The sequence below is a fragment of the Salmo trutta genome, chromosome 5 (assembly GCF_901001165.1).
Source record: "Salmo trutta chromosome 5, fSalTru1.1, whole genome shotgun sequence".
NCBI lineage: Eukaryota > Metazoa > Chordata > Actinopteri > Salmoniformes > Salmonidae > Salmo > Salmo trutta.
Genome location: NC_042961.1, coordinates 32,247,871 through 32,266,696, shown reverse-complemented (window position 1 = coordinate 32,266,696; position 18,826 = coordinate 32,247,871). Strand labels below are relative to the sequence as shown.

Genomic DNA, 18,826 nt, shown 5'->3' with positions numbered 1-18,826 from the left:
AGAAGACAAAGTTCATCTCACACTGTACTTTTCTAGAGGCTTCTCGACCTACTAATCTCACTGCACCCCCCCCCTCCCTCCAGGTCTCTGATCACTACTTAGTTTCCTTTTCTGTCTCCCTTTCCACCAACCCTTACCACTCAGCTTCTACCCAGATGGTCATGTGCCGTCACAATCTTTGCTCTCTCTCTCCCACTACTCTCTCCTCTTCTATCCTATCATCGCTCCCTTCAGCTAAATCCTTCTCCCTCTTGTCTCCTGATTCTGCCTCTTCGACCCTACTCTCCTCCCTTCCCGCATCCTATGACTCGCCCTGTCCCCTTTCCACTCGGCCCTCCCCTCCTACTCCATGGCTGAGTGACTCATTGCGAGCTTAAAGAACAGCAGCTGAGCGAAAATGAAACTTCCGGAGGACCTATCATCCTTTCACTCCCTCCTTTCTACCTTCTCTTACTCCATCTGCTGCTAAAGCCACTTTCTACCACTCTAAATTTCAAAGCTTTGCCTCTAACCCTAGGAAACTCTCCCCCTCCTTCCTCTGCGGACGACTTTGTCAACCACTTCGACAAAAAGGTTGAAGACATCCGCTACTCATTCACTAAGCCTGTTGAGTCCACTAGTCTCAAACACACAGAACTACCCTACGTCTTGACCTCTTCTCCCCTCTCTCTCCAGATGACATCCTGCAACTAGTGAGGTCTGGCCACCCAACCCCATCCCCTCCTCCAGACCATCTCTGGAGACCTTCTCCCATTTCTCCCTTCCCTCATCAACTCATCCCTGACCACCGGCTGCATCCCCTCTGACTTCAAAGTGGCCCGAGTTGCTCCCCTTCTCAAGAAACCAACACTCGACTCATCTGACATCAAACTATAAATCTGTATCCCTTTCTTTTCTTTCCAAAACACTTGAGCATGCTGTCTCTGATGAACTTTCTCGTTATCTCTCTCAGAACGATCTTCTTGACCCTAACCAGTCAGGCTTCAAGACTGGTCACTCAACCGAGACTGCTCTTCTCTGTGTCATGGAGGCTCTCCGCACGGCTAAAGCTGACTCTCTCCTCTGTTCTCATCCTCCTAGAGCTAAGCGCTAGATCTAACAATCAGATCATTTTCTCCACCCTCTCAGTGGTGGAGAAGTCTATGCACACTCTTGGATTGCATCCTACCTGGCAGGCCGCTCCTACCAGGTGACGTGAAGAGGATCTGTGTTTGTACCACGTACTCTCACTACTGGTGTCCCCCAGGGCTCGGTTCTAGGCTCTCTCTTCTTCTGTCTATACACCAAGTCACTCGGCTCCATCATATCCTCACATGGTCTCTCCTATCTCTGCTATCACCCCCCCACCCACCACCTCAAGCTCAACCTTGACAAGACGGAACTGCTCTTCCTCCTGGTGAAGGCCTGACCGCTCAAATCTCCATCATGGCTGACAACTCCAGTGTCGCCCTCCCAGAGTGCAAAGAACCTTAGCGTGACCCTGGACAACACCCTGTCGTTCTCTACAAACATCAAAGCAGTGACCCGCTCCTGCAGGTTCATGCTCTACAACATCCGTAGAGTACGACCCTACCTCACACAGGAAGCGGAACAGGTCCTAATCCAGGCACTTGTCCTCTCCCGTCTGGACTTCTGCAACCCGGTGTTGGCTGGGCTCCCTGCTTGTGCCATCAAACACCTGCAACTTATTTTCAACCTTCCCAAGTCCTCTCATGTCACCCCACTCCTCCGCACACTCCACTGGCTTCCAGTCAAAGCTCGCATCCACTACAAGGCCATGGCGCTTACCTACGGAACAGCAAAATGAACTGTCCATCCCTACCTTCAGGCGATGCTCAAACCCTACACCCCAACACAAGCACTCAGTTCTGCCACCTCAGGTCTCTTGGCCCTCCCAAGCTCTACTGTCCTGGCACCCCAATGGTGGAACCAGCTTTCCCCTGAAGCTAGGACAGCAGAGTCCCTGCCCATCTTCCGAAAACATCTGAAACCCTACCTCTTCAAACAGTATCTTAAATAATCCTTCTCCTCACCTCGCAAGTTATGAACTTTGTCTGATTCTGCCCATATTTCACTTTGACTTTCCTGGATACCATCTATTACAATATTATTTTGCCTTGATTGACCCGCCAGGTAATCAGCTTTCCCAGATAGGGTTAGGAGGCTCTCATAGATGCTGCTGATATCCGTCCTCATAGAGGCACCGTCATGATGATTGACAATAAAAACAGACCCTACTTTTTTAATACACCTTCTGAAATAAGTATTTTTTCTCCTAGACTACATCATCACCCATTGTCTATGGCCCATGCTGTTGTGGGTGGTTGTTTTCAACTAGGCTAGGGTCTCAGCATTATAGTATGTGTAATGAAAAAGCAGCAGGCTGTGCTATGCTCTACAGTGGGAATGGGATGAATGCTACTGGGGGTCTACTATGAAGATGACAAGCACTCTGCTCTCCATCTCTTTCAGTATCTGTCTCTCTCTCTCTCTCGGGCTGTTTGGACAAGTGGCTATGGAAGTGAAGGAACAAGAGAGGCACAGAGCCACTCTATAAGCACTGCATTTACTGATGGTCTGGGAACCTCCAGTCTCTGCCAAGACTGAGAAGGGAGGGAGGGAAGTGTTAACTCGAAATGAATCAACTGGGTTCCATTTTAACAACGTTTACTTTGGTGTTGCACGGTACACCGACACTTCGGTACTTTTAAATACTAGAACACGAATAACGGTTTGGAACTAGAAGTTTTGTTACTTTCGGTACTTCAGTCAAATCTGTCTCACGTCATAGACTCGATCCATCAATCCGTATGTCTACTAATTTGTCTGAATCTTAAGGGGGCTGTAGTAAGCTAGCCATGCTTGCACTTGCAGCTGACACAGTGCAAGCCACTTTTGAGAAGCAAGCGAGAGGAGAGAGAATGCAGACAACATGGATTCTTCTAAAGAAAATATCATACCTCCATGCCCGCAGCTTGTTGACAAAACTGTCTCCAGAAGCGAACTATGGGAATAATTTGCTTACAGAGCAGATCAGGGCCAGCCCACTGAAACAACTGAGCAAAAGGAGTTCCAAAACAATGTATAAAAAGTTTTATTTAATTTTTTACATGACATTCGCATTGTAACAGTCTACTAGAAACTACATTTAAATTATTTGTAAGTGTCAATGACATGAACATATTAATACAAAAATATTTAACACCATACATTTACAAAAATGTCTAAACCTGTTTTTGCTTTGTCATTATGGGGTATTGTGTGTAGATTGAGGGGGAAAAAACTATTTAATCCATTTTAGAATAAGGCTGTAATGTAACAAAATGTGGAAAAAGTCAAGGTCTAAATACTGTCCAAATGCACTATATATAATAAATGCGCTTAGTCAATTTGTCATACCCCATCAGAACACCAAAAATATGCTTGTTCTACTCAATTGTTTCTAAACAATGTAATTTTAAACAGATACCGTTTAACCTCTGAATATGGATAACATTTAAATGTTGTATCCATAGCTCACCGATTTATTTAATTTAAATTATAATAATATATATATATATTTTTTGAGTTGTTACATTTCTCCACCTCCAATTCCTCAGCTTTTGAACAAAACAGTGGTCCCATTCTAAATCTTGATCATACTTCTTATTTCGTGGGACTTGCGACATAAAAGTCCCGAGTTTAAATCTTCATCATACCTCTGACTTTTTATTATTTAGCACGCGACTCTTACACTGTTTAAGCTAGAAATGCGGTTGCAACTTTAAGATATGTAGACTAGCCATGACCAGTGTGATTACATAATGTTTTTTTTGTATAATTTATACATTTTAATTTATAAGTCTCAGCCAGGGTAGTTTAGCTATTTGATTTTGAATTGTAAGACCCCTTGAAGTATGAAAATGTATATTGTATGGAGAAAACAATTGGCCTTACTGCTATTAGCCCAAACAAACACATTGAATAACAGATTCACTGAGATATAAGAAAGATCAGGAAAAACATTTTATGTATTTAACCCTTTTTTTATTTTTTTACAAATATCTTATTCTGGTAAAGTGACAGCTGTTTAGTAACCACAACATTTTCTGTAACTTTTTACAGTGGGGGAAAAAAGTATGTGATCCCCTGCTGATTTTGTACGTTTGCCCACTGACAAAGAAATGATCAGTCTATAATTTTAATGGTAAGTTTATTTGAACAGTGAGAGACAGAATAACAACAAAAACATAGAGAAAACGCACGTCAAAAATGTTATAAATTCATTTGCATTTAAATGAGGGAAATAAGTATTTGACCCCCTCTCAATCAGAAAGATTTCTGTCTCCCAGGTGTCTTTTATACAGGTAACGAGCTGAGATTAGGAGCACACTCTTAAAGGGTGTGCTCCTAACCGCAGCTTGTTACCTGTATAAAAGACACCTGTCCACAGAAGCAATCAATCAATCAGATTCCAAACTCTCCACCATGGCCAAGACCAAATAGTTCTCCAAGGATGTCAGGGACAAGATTGTAGACCTACACAAGGCTGGAATGGGCTACAAGACCATTGCCAAGCAGCTTGGTGAGAAGGTGACAACATTTGGTGCGATTATTCGCAAATGGAAGAAACACAAAAGAACTGTCAATATCCCTCGGCCTGGGGCTCCATGCAAGATCTCACCTCGTGGAGTTGCAATGAGCATGAGAACGGTGAGGAATCAGCCCAGAACTACACGGGAGGATCTTGTCAATGATCTCAAGGCAGCTGGGACCATAGTCACCAAGAAAACAATTGGTAACACACTACACCATGAAGGACTGAAATCCTGCAGCGCCCGCAAGGTCCCCCTGCTCAAGAATACATATACATGCCCGTCTGAAGTTTGCCAATGAACATCTGAATGATTCAGTGGACAACTGGTGAAAGTGTTGTGGTCAGATGAGACCAAAATGGAGCTCTTTGGCATCAACTCAACTCACCGTGTTTGGAGGAGGTGGAATGCTGCCTATGACCCCAAGAACACCATCTCCACCATCAAACATGGAGGTGGAAACATTATGCTTTGGGGGTGTTTTTCTGCTAAGGGGACATTTGACGGGGCCATGTCCTGTCAAATCTTGGGTGAGAACCTCCTTCCCTCAGCCAGGGCATTGAAAATGGGTCGTGGATGGGTATTCCAGCATGACAATGACCCAAAACACACGGCCAAGGCAACAAAGGAGTGGCTCAATAAGAAGCACATTAAGGTCCTGGAGTGGCCTAGCCAGTCTCCAGACCTTAATCCCATAGAAAATCTGTGGAGGGAGCTGAAGGTTCGAGTTGCCAAACGTCAGCCTCGAAACCTTAATGACTTGGAGAAGATCTGCAAAGACGAGTGGGACAAAATCCCTCCTGAGATGTGTGCAGACTTGGTGGCCAACTACAAGAAACGTCTGACCTCTGTGATTGCCAACAAGGGTTTTGCCACCAAGTACTAAGTCATGTTTTGCAGAGAGGTCAAATACTTATTTCCCTCATTAAAATGCAAATCAATTTATAACATTTTTGACCTGCGTTTTTCTGGATTTTTTGTTGTTATTCAGTCTCTCATTGTTCATATAAACCTACCATTAAAATGATAGACTGATCATTTCTTTGTAAGTGGGCAAACGTACAAAATCAGCAGGGGATCAAATACTTTTTTCCCCCCACTGTATAAACAACTGAAATTTTCAACACTTGTAACATTTTGTCTAACTTGTTGGAGAGGGTACGACATCATCTCCTTCTCCGGATCTAATGAAACAGCAGTTTCAGTAACTGCATTAACACATTTTCCCCCATCTGTTTCCAAACAACTGCCGTTTTGACCACTCCCCGAACAAGTCAGACAAAGACAGTGTATAAAATCTTTCTCTGCTTTTCAAAATAGATTTTTTTTTTTTTTTTAGGAATAGCTTCGACCAATCAATAGATAATGCTGTTTTAGTAACACACCAACTGATCTCTTTCTAGATGCAGTAAGTCATGTCAGAAGCTAGCAGATTCATTATTTACCAACAGCTGCTAATTTCAATAAAAAGACATCAGGTTTTGAAGTTCACTTGCCTTGCTTTGTCTAACACTCTCATGAATCTAGCAAATACGTTTTGTGAGTCAGATTTAGGGTCATGACAATTCTTTCAGCCGGGTTATTCTCATGCAAAATAATTGACCGTTAATTAACATAAACACGCACGCATTCGGAACATCTACATTTTAAAAGGTATAATAAATCAATTTATTTTAGGCAGGTCTAAAGAAACATAATATGAAGAAAATGTATTTCAGAAGAACAGTATGCGTTGGCTTACTGTATGTTATCTGTCTATGCGCCATGGCATAAGCTGTAGGCTTGTTCATTTAGCAGACAAGATATGCTTAAGTCCAATGCCATTATTTTACATTATATGATTTTATAGTGAGAAGAATATAATTGAACTTGAAGCTGAATAAAATAGAAAGGATATTTTTTACATTCTGGAGCGAGTGGGCATATGAAGTGGCTATGTTGAGTGTAAAAGTGATCATTTGTAACAGGTCCTATATGCTAGATTTAGAGTAATTTGGCAACTTCGGTTGCGAATGACACAAACAATGTCTTTTATAAATCAAAACATATATGGGCTGCATGATGCGACCATAGGCTATTGATGATTTGAGAAAGTCGCAAAAAGTTGTGCGCTCTGTTCCTTGCCTCAGGTTGCACACGCTGTTCTCTCATCAAGTGATCATATTTTCCCCATCAGACTTCTGTTTCGATTTAGAATGGCCCATTATCAAATGGGCAGGGGGAAAAGCTATGTCATCCGTGTGCACTCGAATAGCGACCTCATTTCAATCATTCGGGTAGGCTACTCTGGTTATTTCACTCCATGCATCAACCACTGTTTGAGGAGCATGCAGCCTCTCGCTGCGCGACAAGTGACGTTACGCCCAAACTCTGTATGCCATGGGTCTCCAACCCTTTTCCTGCAGCTACCCGGTCTTAATTTGGGAAACCAAGTGAAATCTGTTTGGGATTCTTTATTTTTTTTTATTTTAACCTTTATCTATCTAGGCAAGTCAATTAAGAAAAAATGATTTACAATAACTGCCTACCCCGGCCAAACCCGGACGATGCTGGGCCAGTTGTGCGCCGCCCTATGGGACTCCCAATCACGGCCGGATGTGATGCAGCTTGGATCAACATCCAAGTAAAATGTTTTCACAACAAAACATATTTAATTTTACTGTTGACAGCCCCATCACTGTGCGCTCAGGAAAGGAATGGAGGAAAGAGAGGAGATGGAAATGTTGGTGAGATATTCTGTAGCTAAAGGTAATGTGTCAAATAAAGATGTAGGCTAGCTCTGTAAACTGCCCTGCACACTCAATGAACCAACAGCATCACCTAGGCCTATATGTTCTCTCCAAGACTCATGGATATTAAGTTTGGAGCATAGCATAAGGTAACCAGTTCATCCAGTATGCATAATAATACAGTTCACACTCAAATGCGATTAATAGAATTAATAAATCCAATTATGAACCAAAGACTTCTTAAATCAGTTTTTTTTTCTGCTGTGTGTAACATGCTATGTATTGTATAAAAGCACAATCATTTTAATTCAGGGTATTTTTTGGGCATGGGCTATAATATGTGTATGGGTGTTGAATGAATCACCTTAGAAAGCGCTGCCCATTTCATTGTTAAGCTTTGAAACAACATCCACAAAGACCATGTTATCCACTCAGTTTCGACCTGTTGTTGAACTTTTTTCTTCAAATTGATAAATCACCGTGAGGCGAGTCCAAAAAAAAGCAAGATCGCTGCAACTCCCCAACGGGCTCGGGAGGCGAAGGTCGAGTCATGCGTCCTCCGAAACATGAATCACCCGGAAGCCAGCCACACCAATGTGTCGGAGTAAACCGTTCACCTGACGATCGAAGTCAGCCTGCAGGCGCCCGGCCCACCACAAGGAGTCGCTAGAGCGCGATGAGCCAAGTAAAGCCCCTCCGGCCAAACCCTCCCCAAACTCGGACGATGCTGGGCCAATTGTGCGCCGACCTATAGGACTCCCGATCATGGCCGGTTGTGATACAGCCCGAGATCGAACCCAGGTCTGTAGTGACGTTTCTAGCGTGTTAAGAAGCCTTAAACCACTGCGCCACTCGGGAGGCACGATAAGTATTTTGTGATTTCCGATTGCATTGAAGTCAGAGTGGTTAGAGAGACAAGAGCCCTGTGTGACCTGCTGGTCGTTAGCCATGTCCAGAGTGCAGTCACGTGGAATTTGACTGCGGTCATGACTCATGACTGCCGGTGTGGCGGTAATAAGGTCACCGCAACAGCCCTAGTTAAAGTGCAGTATTTATTTTGTTTAAAAGCACAAATGTACTGTATATGTTAGCATGTATTTTACACTGGCTTTAGCCATAGAGGGAGCAGGCCAGCCAAGGCAACTGTTGCATAGCAACAACTACTGACCACAAACCCACAACTACTGACCACAACCACACAATTACTTACAACTACTGGCCACAACCACACAACTACTGGTCACAACCACACAACTACTGACCACAACACAACTCCTGAGCAGAACTACTGAACACAACTCCTGACCAAAACTTCTGACCACCATCACACAACTACTGACCACAACTACAGAACCACACAACTACTGACCACATCCACACAACTACTGACCACAATCAGGTGCGGCAGGTAACCTAGTGGTTAAAGCATTGGGCTGCTGGATCGAATCCCTGAGCTGACAAGGTAAAAATCTGTCGTTTTGCCCCTGAACAAGGCAGTTAACCCACTGTTCCCTGGTATGCCGTCATTGTAAATAAGAATTTGTTCTTAACTGACTTGCCTAGTTAAATAAATAATAAAACAGACAACTACTGAACAACACAACTAATGACCAACCACACAAATACTGACCAGTTTAAGAAGACTAGGGCTGTCCACGACTAGGGCTGTCCACGGTGTGCCTATATTTTTTCATATATAGACACACCCTAAGTGCATTGTGCCGTCATTGTAAATAAGAATGTGTTCTTAATTGACTTGCCTAGTTAAATAAAGGTTAAATAAAAAATAAAACATTTGGGAGCAGTATGGCGATGTGGTACAGAGCTCGATTGGGCCTCTGCATGCCTCTGGAGGCCGTACAATTGCATCACACCCTCCATATGTAGTCTCTGACCACATTTTCGGATCAAGCATAAATTGGCTTTTAGCCTAGGCCTCCGCAATGGATTTGTTTACTGAGATGGGCGCAAATATATATATATATATATATATATATATATTAGTTATAGTTATCTATCTATCTATATATAGTATATATATTTGCTACTGCTCAACTAAAACAACCAACCAACAGCCTAACAACCAAACAATAGACCCGCTGACTAATTGGGGTCAGAAGACATTAGCCTACATTAGCATAACATCACCAAACCCACTTTCTCATGTTCAGGCTATCCTAAATAAAACATATTTTAACATTTTAGGAACTGTAACAATATACATTTGCATTGAATAACTCCCCAACATTAACTATTGAACCGTTCAAGCTAGAGGCACCAAACCAACTCTCACGTGTTCAAGCTATCCTAACTTCAAATTCTTTAACTTTTATGAACTATAATTATATACATTTGCATAAAAAAATACAATTAAAACAATAAAGTGGGATTAAAAAATCCCACTTTATAACACAACAAAATGTGGAAAAAGTCAAGGGGTGTGAATATTTCCTGAAGGCACTTTAGCAAAATAAATGAGCTAGATTTTGTTTGTGTACTGCCATATGTTAATGACATAGCTATGTTTGTCACTGGTATGGGCTAGTAAATATCCTAAACCAAGCTAAAACTGGGGAGAGGGAAGAGAGAATTCCATTTCTGTTTCATCTGCTGCTTGCTTGCTAATGTTCACTCATTTCGTATTTCCACATGTAATTAGATTTTTATTCTATAAAGATTGTTGTGACTAATGTAGAAAAATCCTCACAGTTGTTGTTTATAGTAAAAAGTGAAGTGACATTTACAGCTTACTGTGTACAGTAGGCTACAGGCAATACATGTATGTTCCTCCACCGTGTGAGTCATAGAAATTACAATCTTGTGTTCGGGGCTTTCCGGCAGTCTTTGTGGATTTTATATGCAGGGAACATACATTGTACAATTGTAACTAACAAATAATTTTTTACATTAGAACCCATGTACAGTATATTAGTTCATATACAGCACCAACTACATACATATCTGTTACGGTCCATTATCGACTACCTGGACTTTTAACTGAATTTAAATGGAATTGACCCCGAACTCTGTCACATACACCCCCTCACAACACCACAGAACACTAACTTACACACAGCATAGCATGTGCCCCCCCAAATACTCACGTTAGTTGTCTTTTTATAGTAATCAATGTTGTGGACATCCCTGGCCAGGCCAAAGTCTGCAATCTTCATAAAGTTGCTCTCTGTGACCAGAACGTTCCTCGCTGCTAGATCTCTATGTATACACTGGATGGAGAGAAGGAGGTAAAATAGGAGAAGGGGAGAAAAGATAACAGTGGTAATTGTGAAAGGGCAGAGGTGGATAGAGAGAAGGAGAGAAAAAGGTTAGAAAAGCAGAAGAGGGGGAAGAAGAGAGGAAAACCAATGGAAAGATTGGGAAAAGGAGAACATGATACAGTTACTTCATTGTGCAAATAAATACATATACAAACACTAAAATACAAACAAGCTATGCTAATAAATGCTTTTATCCATGTTATAACCCAAAAACACACATTCAACTAAACACATGCTACCACATGCATGAGAAACAAGCCTGAATCTGAAAACTATTTCTGACATACTTTGTCATACATGGTTGGTAGAGCATGGTGTTTGCAACGCCAGGGTTGTGGGTTCGATTCCCACGGGGGGCCAGCACAGAATTTTTTTTTAATGAAATGTATGAAGTTGTATGAAATGTATGCATTCACTACTGTAAGTCGCTCTGGATAAGAGCGTCTGCTAAATGACTAAAATATAAAAAAATTAATTAAAAAAAATGTAAATGTTGTTTGTGTGCCTAGGTGTGCATGTGTGTCTCTGTGCATGACTGCATGCCAGAGTGTGTGTGTGTATGTGTGTGTCTTAACATTGTATGCTCTAGCCTCTGACAGATTCCTCTAGTGAGAGAGAGGGTGATGGAGTGTTGGGCTAATGTGCCCATTCCCTGTTGTGAAAAATATATTCTTCAGTTGTCTGCACAGAAAGGCTTTGTGTGACAGCGAGAGACAATGCTGGGATTTGGACAGTGGGCTAGAGATGTGTTTTAAGGAGACAATATTCCCACCATGATAAACACACACTTTTTACACAACCACCCTGGCTAAAGCCCTATCACAAAGGCCCAGTGCAATGTCATGGAAGTTTGTCTACCAAGCAGAATGGTGAGAATGAACATGGTGTGTTTGTGTGCACCTTTTGCGAGGCCAGATATTCCATGCCCCGTGCCACCTGGTAGGTACAGGAGACCAGGTCCTTGAAGGCGAGCTGTTCGTCTGAGCAGCGGTTAATATCGTAGGAGTACTCCATGCCAGGGGGCCTGCGGGCACGTAGGTACTCCCTCAGGTTCCCTTTAGAGGCATACTCCACTATCACATACAAAGGGCCTGACACACACACACACACACACACACAGAGAGAGAGACATACACTCATTTAGGACTCAACCACACTGACTGACCACTGCTTTCCAAATTGGGGCAGAGAGAAGTAACCAAGTCAAGCAGGGATTTTGGGCATCAGGATTTAAATGTTGACTGAAACTATTTGTGGGGGACAGTGGCAAACATGGACTAATGACAAATATATGGGAGAGTAGAGTTATATTATTTCATAAAATACTCCTTTAAATTCAGTTCTGTTCAACACTATATTCATAGTAGATGTGTGGGAGAGAACTTGGCAACTCTACTCTAGCAATACATTTCTGTGTGCGAGCATGCGCGTGCTTTCTTCACCACAATGGAACCAAAGGACTTATTTGGGTGTTTTAGGAGCATTGTTCATGTTTATTAATGGCCACCAAATGATTTGATATTGAGATAAAAACGGCTGCATTGGACCATTAAAGGAGTAGTTCACTTCCTTACTGTAGGTGATGCAGGTCTTAAGATGTCGTACACATGAAACTGTGTAATTCCAAACTTTATCCACAGTGTTATATTCCATTTTGTGGGACTCAAGCAATACATTTTCTTGTGAGAGCATGTACGTGCTTTCTCGTTCCAATTGTGGTGATACGAGAAACCGCAGAACGAGGAAGTCTATTGCGGGTGGGGTAAGTTCAAAACCAACTGAAATCATCCCCCAAAAAGTCTGTAACCTTCTATAACATGCCATTTACATCAAAAAAGTGAACCAGTCCTTTAAAGGGATAATCCACCTCAGAAATAAAATCATGAAACATATGATTTGGTGAAAGCCTATGTTCTATCAGTGGGTAAAATAACAATTTCCCCCATGATTTAACTTCTAAGTGGTCTGTCTGTGAAATCAGGAAATCGTGTAGGAACGCGTCATAGCTACATGGTTCTTGTCAGTGGAGATAGGGATAACACACTATCACATTTCATAATACTTTTAAAACATTATCTGCAGTCCAGATTGCCAAATCAGCCAATAGACGGTAAGGGCATACTTGTCTAGAACACATCCATCTGTTTATCATCATAACAAAGTATATATTTCACTTATATGTGCTCAATCTAAACAGTGTACCTAATTATTCAACTCAATTTCTCCTTAAAGTTCCATCTTGCAATGCACCCTGTGTGTTTGTGGGAAATGCGGGAAAGGGCCATTGTTGACATAGCAACGTACTCTGCACTCGCTCTGAGACAAACTGCAAGTTGAACTCGGTGAGAGACTCCTACCCTTACAAAAATGTACCATGGTAGTACAATGAAAAAAATAGAAATAGCATGGTACTATAATGTTTTTTTTGGTCACTATCATGGCAGGAAAATACCATGGTACTGTTGCAATACAATGATATTTTGCTGCCATGGTAGTGAACCAAAAAACATTATAGTATCATGCTATTTTATTCATTGTAATACCATGGCAGGAAAATATCATGGTATTTGCACCAATACCATTGTATCTTCCTGCCATGGTAGTGACCACAAAAACATTCTATATTTTTCATTGTACTAGCTACCATAGTACAAAAATTAACCATGGAAGTACAATGAAAAAAAATACCAATGTTTTGTACTAGCAGCATGTAGTGAAACATGAAAGCATGGTAGTTGTTTACAATGTATTATGATGGTCTGTGTCCCAACGTTTTTCAGGTGAAGCGACCAAAAACATAGTAATTTATGGTACTCACAAAATGCAACATTGACTACTCACTCTGCAATGGCAAAGCGTAGGCCGAGTACCCTCTTAAACCCCTTTAGCTCATAGTGAAAAACCACAACACACATGGTCTGGTAGTGTAGTGTACCCTCTTAAACCTTGGGACCTGAATAAGGTATGGTGAGAAGAACAAAGGGAGTCTGAAACCTTACATTTTTTCAAGTTTATCTGGTGCTTCCCTCTTCAATACAGTTTTCAGTTGGCTCTCCATCATTCAACTGGCTTGACTACTTTTATACAGTTCTAAATAGCCAATATACTAAAAAAATATTGTAAAAAGGTATTATCATCTTATCGCATAGATACAATTTCAATATGTAAATCTCAACATATCCCTAAAAACAGTAAGTTACAATGTTTCCCTTTGATTACATGTTCGTTGGTCCTGTCAACATGACTAAGACAGGCTAGCTTGACTGGAGCTAACTTTACCATCTATGCTAATGTTTTTTATAAATGAATTAAACCATGAAAACATCATCCAAAAATAACAACTATTATCATACACTCGCTTAATTACACATGATTAACTTGTTGTTTCATATCCTATGCTTTATAGCTCGCTAACCATAATGATAACGTTTAAAATATTTAGTTTATATGGTGCTTCTCTCTTCAGTTGGCTCTCTCGTTCAACTGACTTACTAGCTAGGCATATACAGAAAGTACTACCCCTTTTTCACACTAACTATTTTCCTTTTTCTTTTGATGTTACAGACAAACTAGGACCAACAATAGTAGCCTGCCTCTGACTTTATCAGAAACTTGCCCACACTGGTATATAAATGAATCAATATAATACCAAACAACCTCTTTTGACCTTGGGAGGTTTATTTATTTAATGCATTATACTGCCACAATTAATAAAGATGGTGCCATATTATAATTATAGGTACCATTTATCATAATTGTGCATTACCATGGTATAATGCAGGTTAAAAGCATGGTATTTCAATGATCCACATCTACCATGGTAAAAATTATGCAATACCATGGTATTATTTAGGTGCATGGCAGTACTATAATACTTCAAATCTAAAACCGTGGTACATTTCCATGATTCAGATTTATACCATGGTAATATTTAGGTACAATGGCAATACCATAGTAGTACCATCATACTTCAAAGCTAAAACCATGGTACATTTCAGCGACCAATGGCTATGGCATGGTATAAGTGAAAGTACCATAGTAGTACCAGGGTATGAATGAAAGTATCCATAGTAGTATCATAGAAAAATATACCACGGGTAAATTGATCGTGCCGTTTGTTAATGCCATTTTACAGCTAGCTAGCTCCTTCACATGCTGATATTGACTTTGGTATTATTGTGTGTAGCTACGTTTGCTAGCTAGCTAGCTAGCCAGCCGGCCCAGAGAGAGCATTGCATTGTGGGTTTTGTAGTCAACTTGAGCTAGAATAGATTTACACAATGATTCTCACATTTTGATAACAACGTTGTTATAACGACAAAAGGAAAGATTAGTTCACAAAAAATATTGTTTTTGCACTGTTAATCATAGGAATTTGTGGTTTGGAGTGGATTGTCCCTTTAAGGTAAAGCCCCTCATACTCACCATCTTGTGTACAGGCCCCTAGTAGGTTGATGATGTTCTTGTGTTTCCCAATCATCTTCATCATCTCCATCTCTGACACAAGGTCAGACAGGTCTTTCTCTGTAGCATCATCTGGAGGGGGAAACAAGGCATCAATATACAGTAGAGGACAAAACAGACACACATAAAAAAAAATAATCACACACACATAAATGTATTCATGCATACAGACAAGCGCACGCACATACACTACCCGCATCTCTTTCCCCATAACCCAGGACGCACCAGCTCCTGTCTGTCCTACAGTCCAAGTAGACAAGCTTAATCTGTGCCGTTATTAAGCATGCTTCACTGACAGTGGTGGTCTAGATTACATTATAGCAGTATGACCACTAAACACAGGCCTCTATTCTTTCAGCAGCCAGGGAATTAAGACATTAAGTCAATCTGAAGTTATTGTCTCCAGCAGCACATGAGTCTCTGTTTTCATGGGTCTGATCGAGGCGACCAGTCAGTCAGACACAATGACATAGGATTTATTCCGCTGTCAGCACCATTACCTGGGCCCCCAAGCCCCACCTCAACAACCCCTACATACAGATGCACATATAGCCAGTGTATGTAGTGTACATAAGACATAAATAAGTAAACATACCCACGTACACACCCCAGCCACAACATACACACCAACCCAGAGCTGGTGGCGGTGGCCCATATTTAAAAAGGGTCAGAGGTTCAGCCCAGGGCTTACAGCTAGCAGGGCAGTGTGTCGCAGAACTACGGTTACACTGTGGTAATAATGAGGTCCCGCAGGCTACTGTGGTTGGGACAATCACGCACACACATACACACATACACGTACAAACTGAGGGACACACTCACACGTACCTTTCAGCATCTTCACGGCCACTGTGATGGCCTCCTTCGGCTTGTCCTTATCGATGCCTAACGCTTCAGCCATCACCACCTGGCCAAAGCAGCCCTCGCCCAGCGGCTTGCCCAGAGTCAACCTGTAGAGGAGAAAAAGGGAAACGTTAGAGAAACAGTTAATGTTCAAACACCTGAGTCATATTCATTAGAGCACACTCACTGTTTAAGTCTGTTATCTTCTGTTTGGTGCCTATTAAATACATCCATAGCCAAATCAATATATGCACAGACTAAAAAATGTAGTGCCTTTATGTGCAACAGTTAGCAACCGGAACACAAACACCTATTGAAAACCCACTTAACTCTCTTATCTCTCTCTGTAGGACACATACTTAAACAGATTTGTAAGGAGTGAAAAAAAGAGAGCGACAGAGAAAGAACAAGAGAGTGAGATTGAAAAAGCAATTGCAAGAGAGAGATAAAGAGAAAGAGAGGTAAACAGAGAGCGAACACGCACTAGGCCAGCATCCGTCCGTCCGTCCGTCTGTCTTTAAGAAAAACCACCACTGCTTTATTCCCGCCAAAATCAGGGTAATTTCGATACGAAAACAAAATACTTAATTCTACCACAACAAACAAATAAAAATAATAACCTTAATCATGCACAGAAGAAAACAAAGGCCACCAAGAAAGAGAAAACCTAAAGAAAGTTCTGAATATCTAACTCTACACACGTACTCCCTTGCTCAAACAATTCCCAGCATGCACCAAACACTCCCAGCATGCAGAGATCTCTCTCTCCCTCTCTCTCCCTCTCTCTCCCTCTCTCTCCCTCTCTCTCCCTCTCCATTAGTGCATATAGACAATGGAAAAACATTAGCGCATATAGGCCTAACTGTCTTGCTTATAGACGCAAATAGGTCTTCCAAATGGATAATGACCCCAAGCATACTTCCAAAGTTGTGGCAAAATGGCTTAAGGACAACAAAGTCAAGGTATTGGAGTGGCCATCACAAAGCCCTGACCTCAATCCTATAGAACATTTGTGGGCAGAACTGAAAAAGTGGGTGCGAGCAAGGAGGCTTACAAACCTGACTCAGTTACACCAGCTCTGTCAGGAGGAATATGCCAAAATTCACCTAACTTATTGTGGGAAGCTTGTGGAAGGCTGCCCGAAACGTTTGACCCAAGTTAAACAATTTAAAGGCAATGCTACCGAATACTAATTGAGTGTATGTAAACTTCTGACCCACTGGGAATGTGATGAAAGAAATAAAAGCTGAAATAAATCATTCCCTCTACTATTATTCTGACATTTCACATTCTTAAAATTGAGTGGGGATCCTAACTGACCTAAAACGGGGAATTTCTACATGGATTAAATGTCAGGAATTGTGAAAAACTGAGTTTAAATGTAGTATTTGGCTAAGGTGTATGTAAACGTCCGACTTGTATTTCTGTACAGACAGGAGTAGGCTAATTAGGCGTAATAATTTTGGCAACTTCATTCATCTTACAAGCTTTATGGACGTGAAGCCTATGGGAATCTTTCTATTGATTTATTAAATGAATTGTCAGACACACAATCTTTTTTAAGAAGAGCAATTTATTTAACATAAAGCAATAAAAACATGCATTGTATTAAAGTCCACACAGCAAACAATTTTGAAGGCTAGTGCTTCTACAATAAATTACCACTAACAGCAGAAACATATAGGACAGAGCAAAAAATGAACAGTAGATCTATAAGGCCTATAATAAAACAAAAATAATTAAATATAAAATAAAAAATATTGCTATTTTGATGCAGTGCTCGTGGCATAAACACACATGTATCGCGTGCCAGTTTCGACATCAATGTATCCGGTGTTTGTGGTCAGGCTGTTCCTGCAGGTAGCGAGTCAGTTTGGTGTCTGCATGGACTCTGAGGGGTACAGGGGCAGTGGTTTGGGCCCTTCACTTTTGGAGAAGATCCCCTAAATTCCTTTTCTTGGCAGGCGGTGGAGCGTTCGAGTCATAATTTTCCCCAGTCGCAGTAAACGGTTTTGAAGGTTATTTATTTTCATGATGGTCTTCATCCAAAACCGTCAATGTCCTGGATATCCAATTAGCCCTAGTCCACACAGCCCTAGTCCACACACACCCACACAGGTGTGAAGAGGGCACATCAACGCCGCTTCCCCCTCAAGGAGGCTGAAAAGATTTGGCATGGGCAAAAAAGTTATATTGCTGCATCATTGAGAGCAGCTTGACTGGCTGCATCACCAGAAAGGATGGACCTCATCCAGGCCTTCTACAACAGGCGGTGTCAGAGGAAGCTAAAAAAATTGTCAGAATCCAGCCACCCAAGCCATAGACTGTTCTCTCTGCTACCGCACAGCAAGCGTTACCAGTGCACCAAGTCTGGAACCAACAGGACCATGAACAGCTTCTACCCCCAAGCCATAAGACTGATAAATAGATAATCAAATGGCTACCTGGAGTACCTGCATTGACCATTTCTAGCACTAACTCTTGCACTGACTATGCACACACTGCACTCTTCTCACACACTCACACATACTTACACTGCTATCCCAATACACACACCACATACGCCCACACACACATAGCACACACATACATGCATACGGACGCCACACACACACACACACACACACACACACACTCACACTAACCACATACGCTGCTGCTACTGTCTATTATCTATCCTGATGCCAAGTCAAATCAAAAAGTTTATTTGTCACATGCGCCGAATACAACAGGTGTAGACCTTAAAGTGAAATGCTTACTTACAGGCTCTAACCAACAATGCAATTTCTAGGTGAACAATATATAAGTAAAGAAATACAAACAACAAATAAAAACAACAGTAAAAAAGACAGTGAAAAATAACAGTAGCGAGGCTATAACAGTAGCGAGGCTATATACAGGCACCGGTTAGTCAAGCTCATTGAGGTAGTATGTACAA

General features: G+C 41.5%; 1 protein-coding gene across 7 annotated transcripts in view; it reads right to left on the bottom strand.

Moving 5' to 3' along the window:
• LOC115194075 (fibroblast growth factor receptor 2) overlaps window positions 1-18,826 on the bottom strand; it is a 135,268-nt gene that overhangs the window by 31,573 nt on the left and 84,869 nt on the right. For all 7 annotated transcript variants that reach the window (XM_029753419.1, XM_029753421.1, XM_029753420.1 and 4 more), the window contains 4 exons: window positions 15,874-15,995; window positions 15,007-15,117; window positions 11,482-11,672; window positions 10,408-10,530 (listed from right to left, as the gene is read on the bottom strand). In XM_029753419.1, coding sequence (XP_029609279.1) covers window positions 10,408-10,530; window positions 11,482-11,672; window positions 15,007-15,117; window positions 15,874-15,995 — 547 coding nt within the window. The remainder of the gene's footprint in view (window positions 1-10,407; window positions 10,531-11,481; window positions 11,673-15,006; window positions 15,118-15,873; window positions 15,996-18,826) is intronic.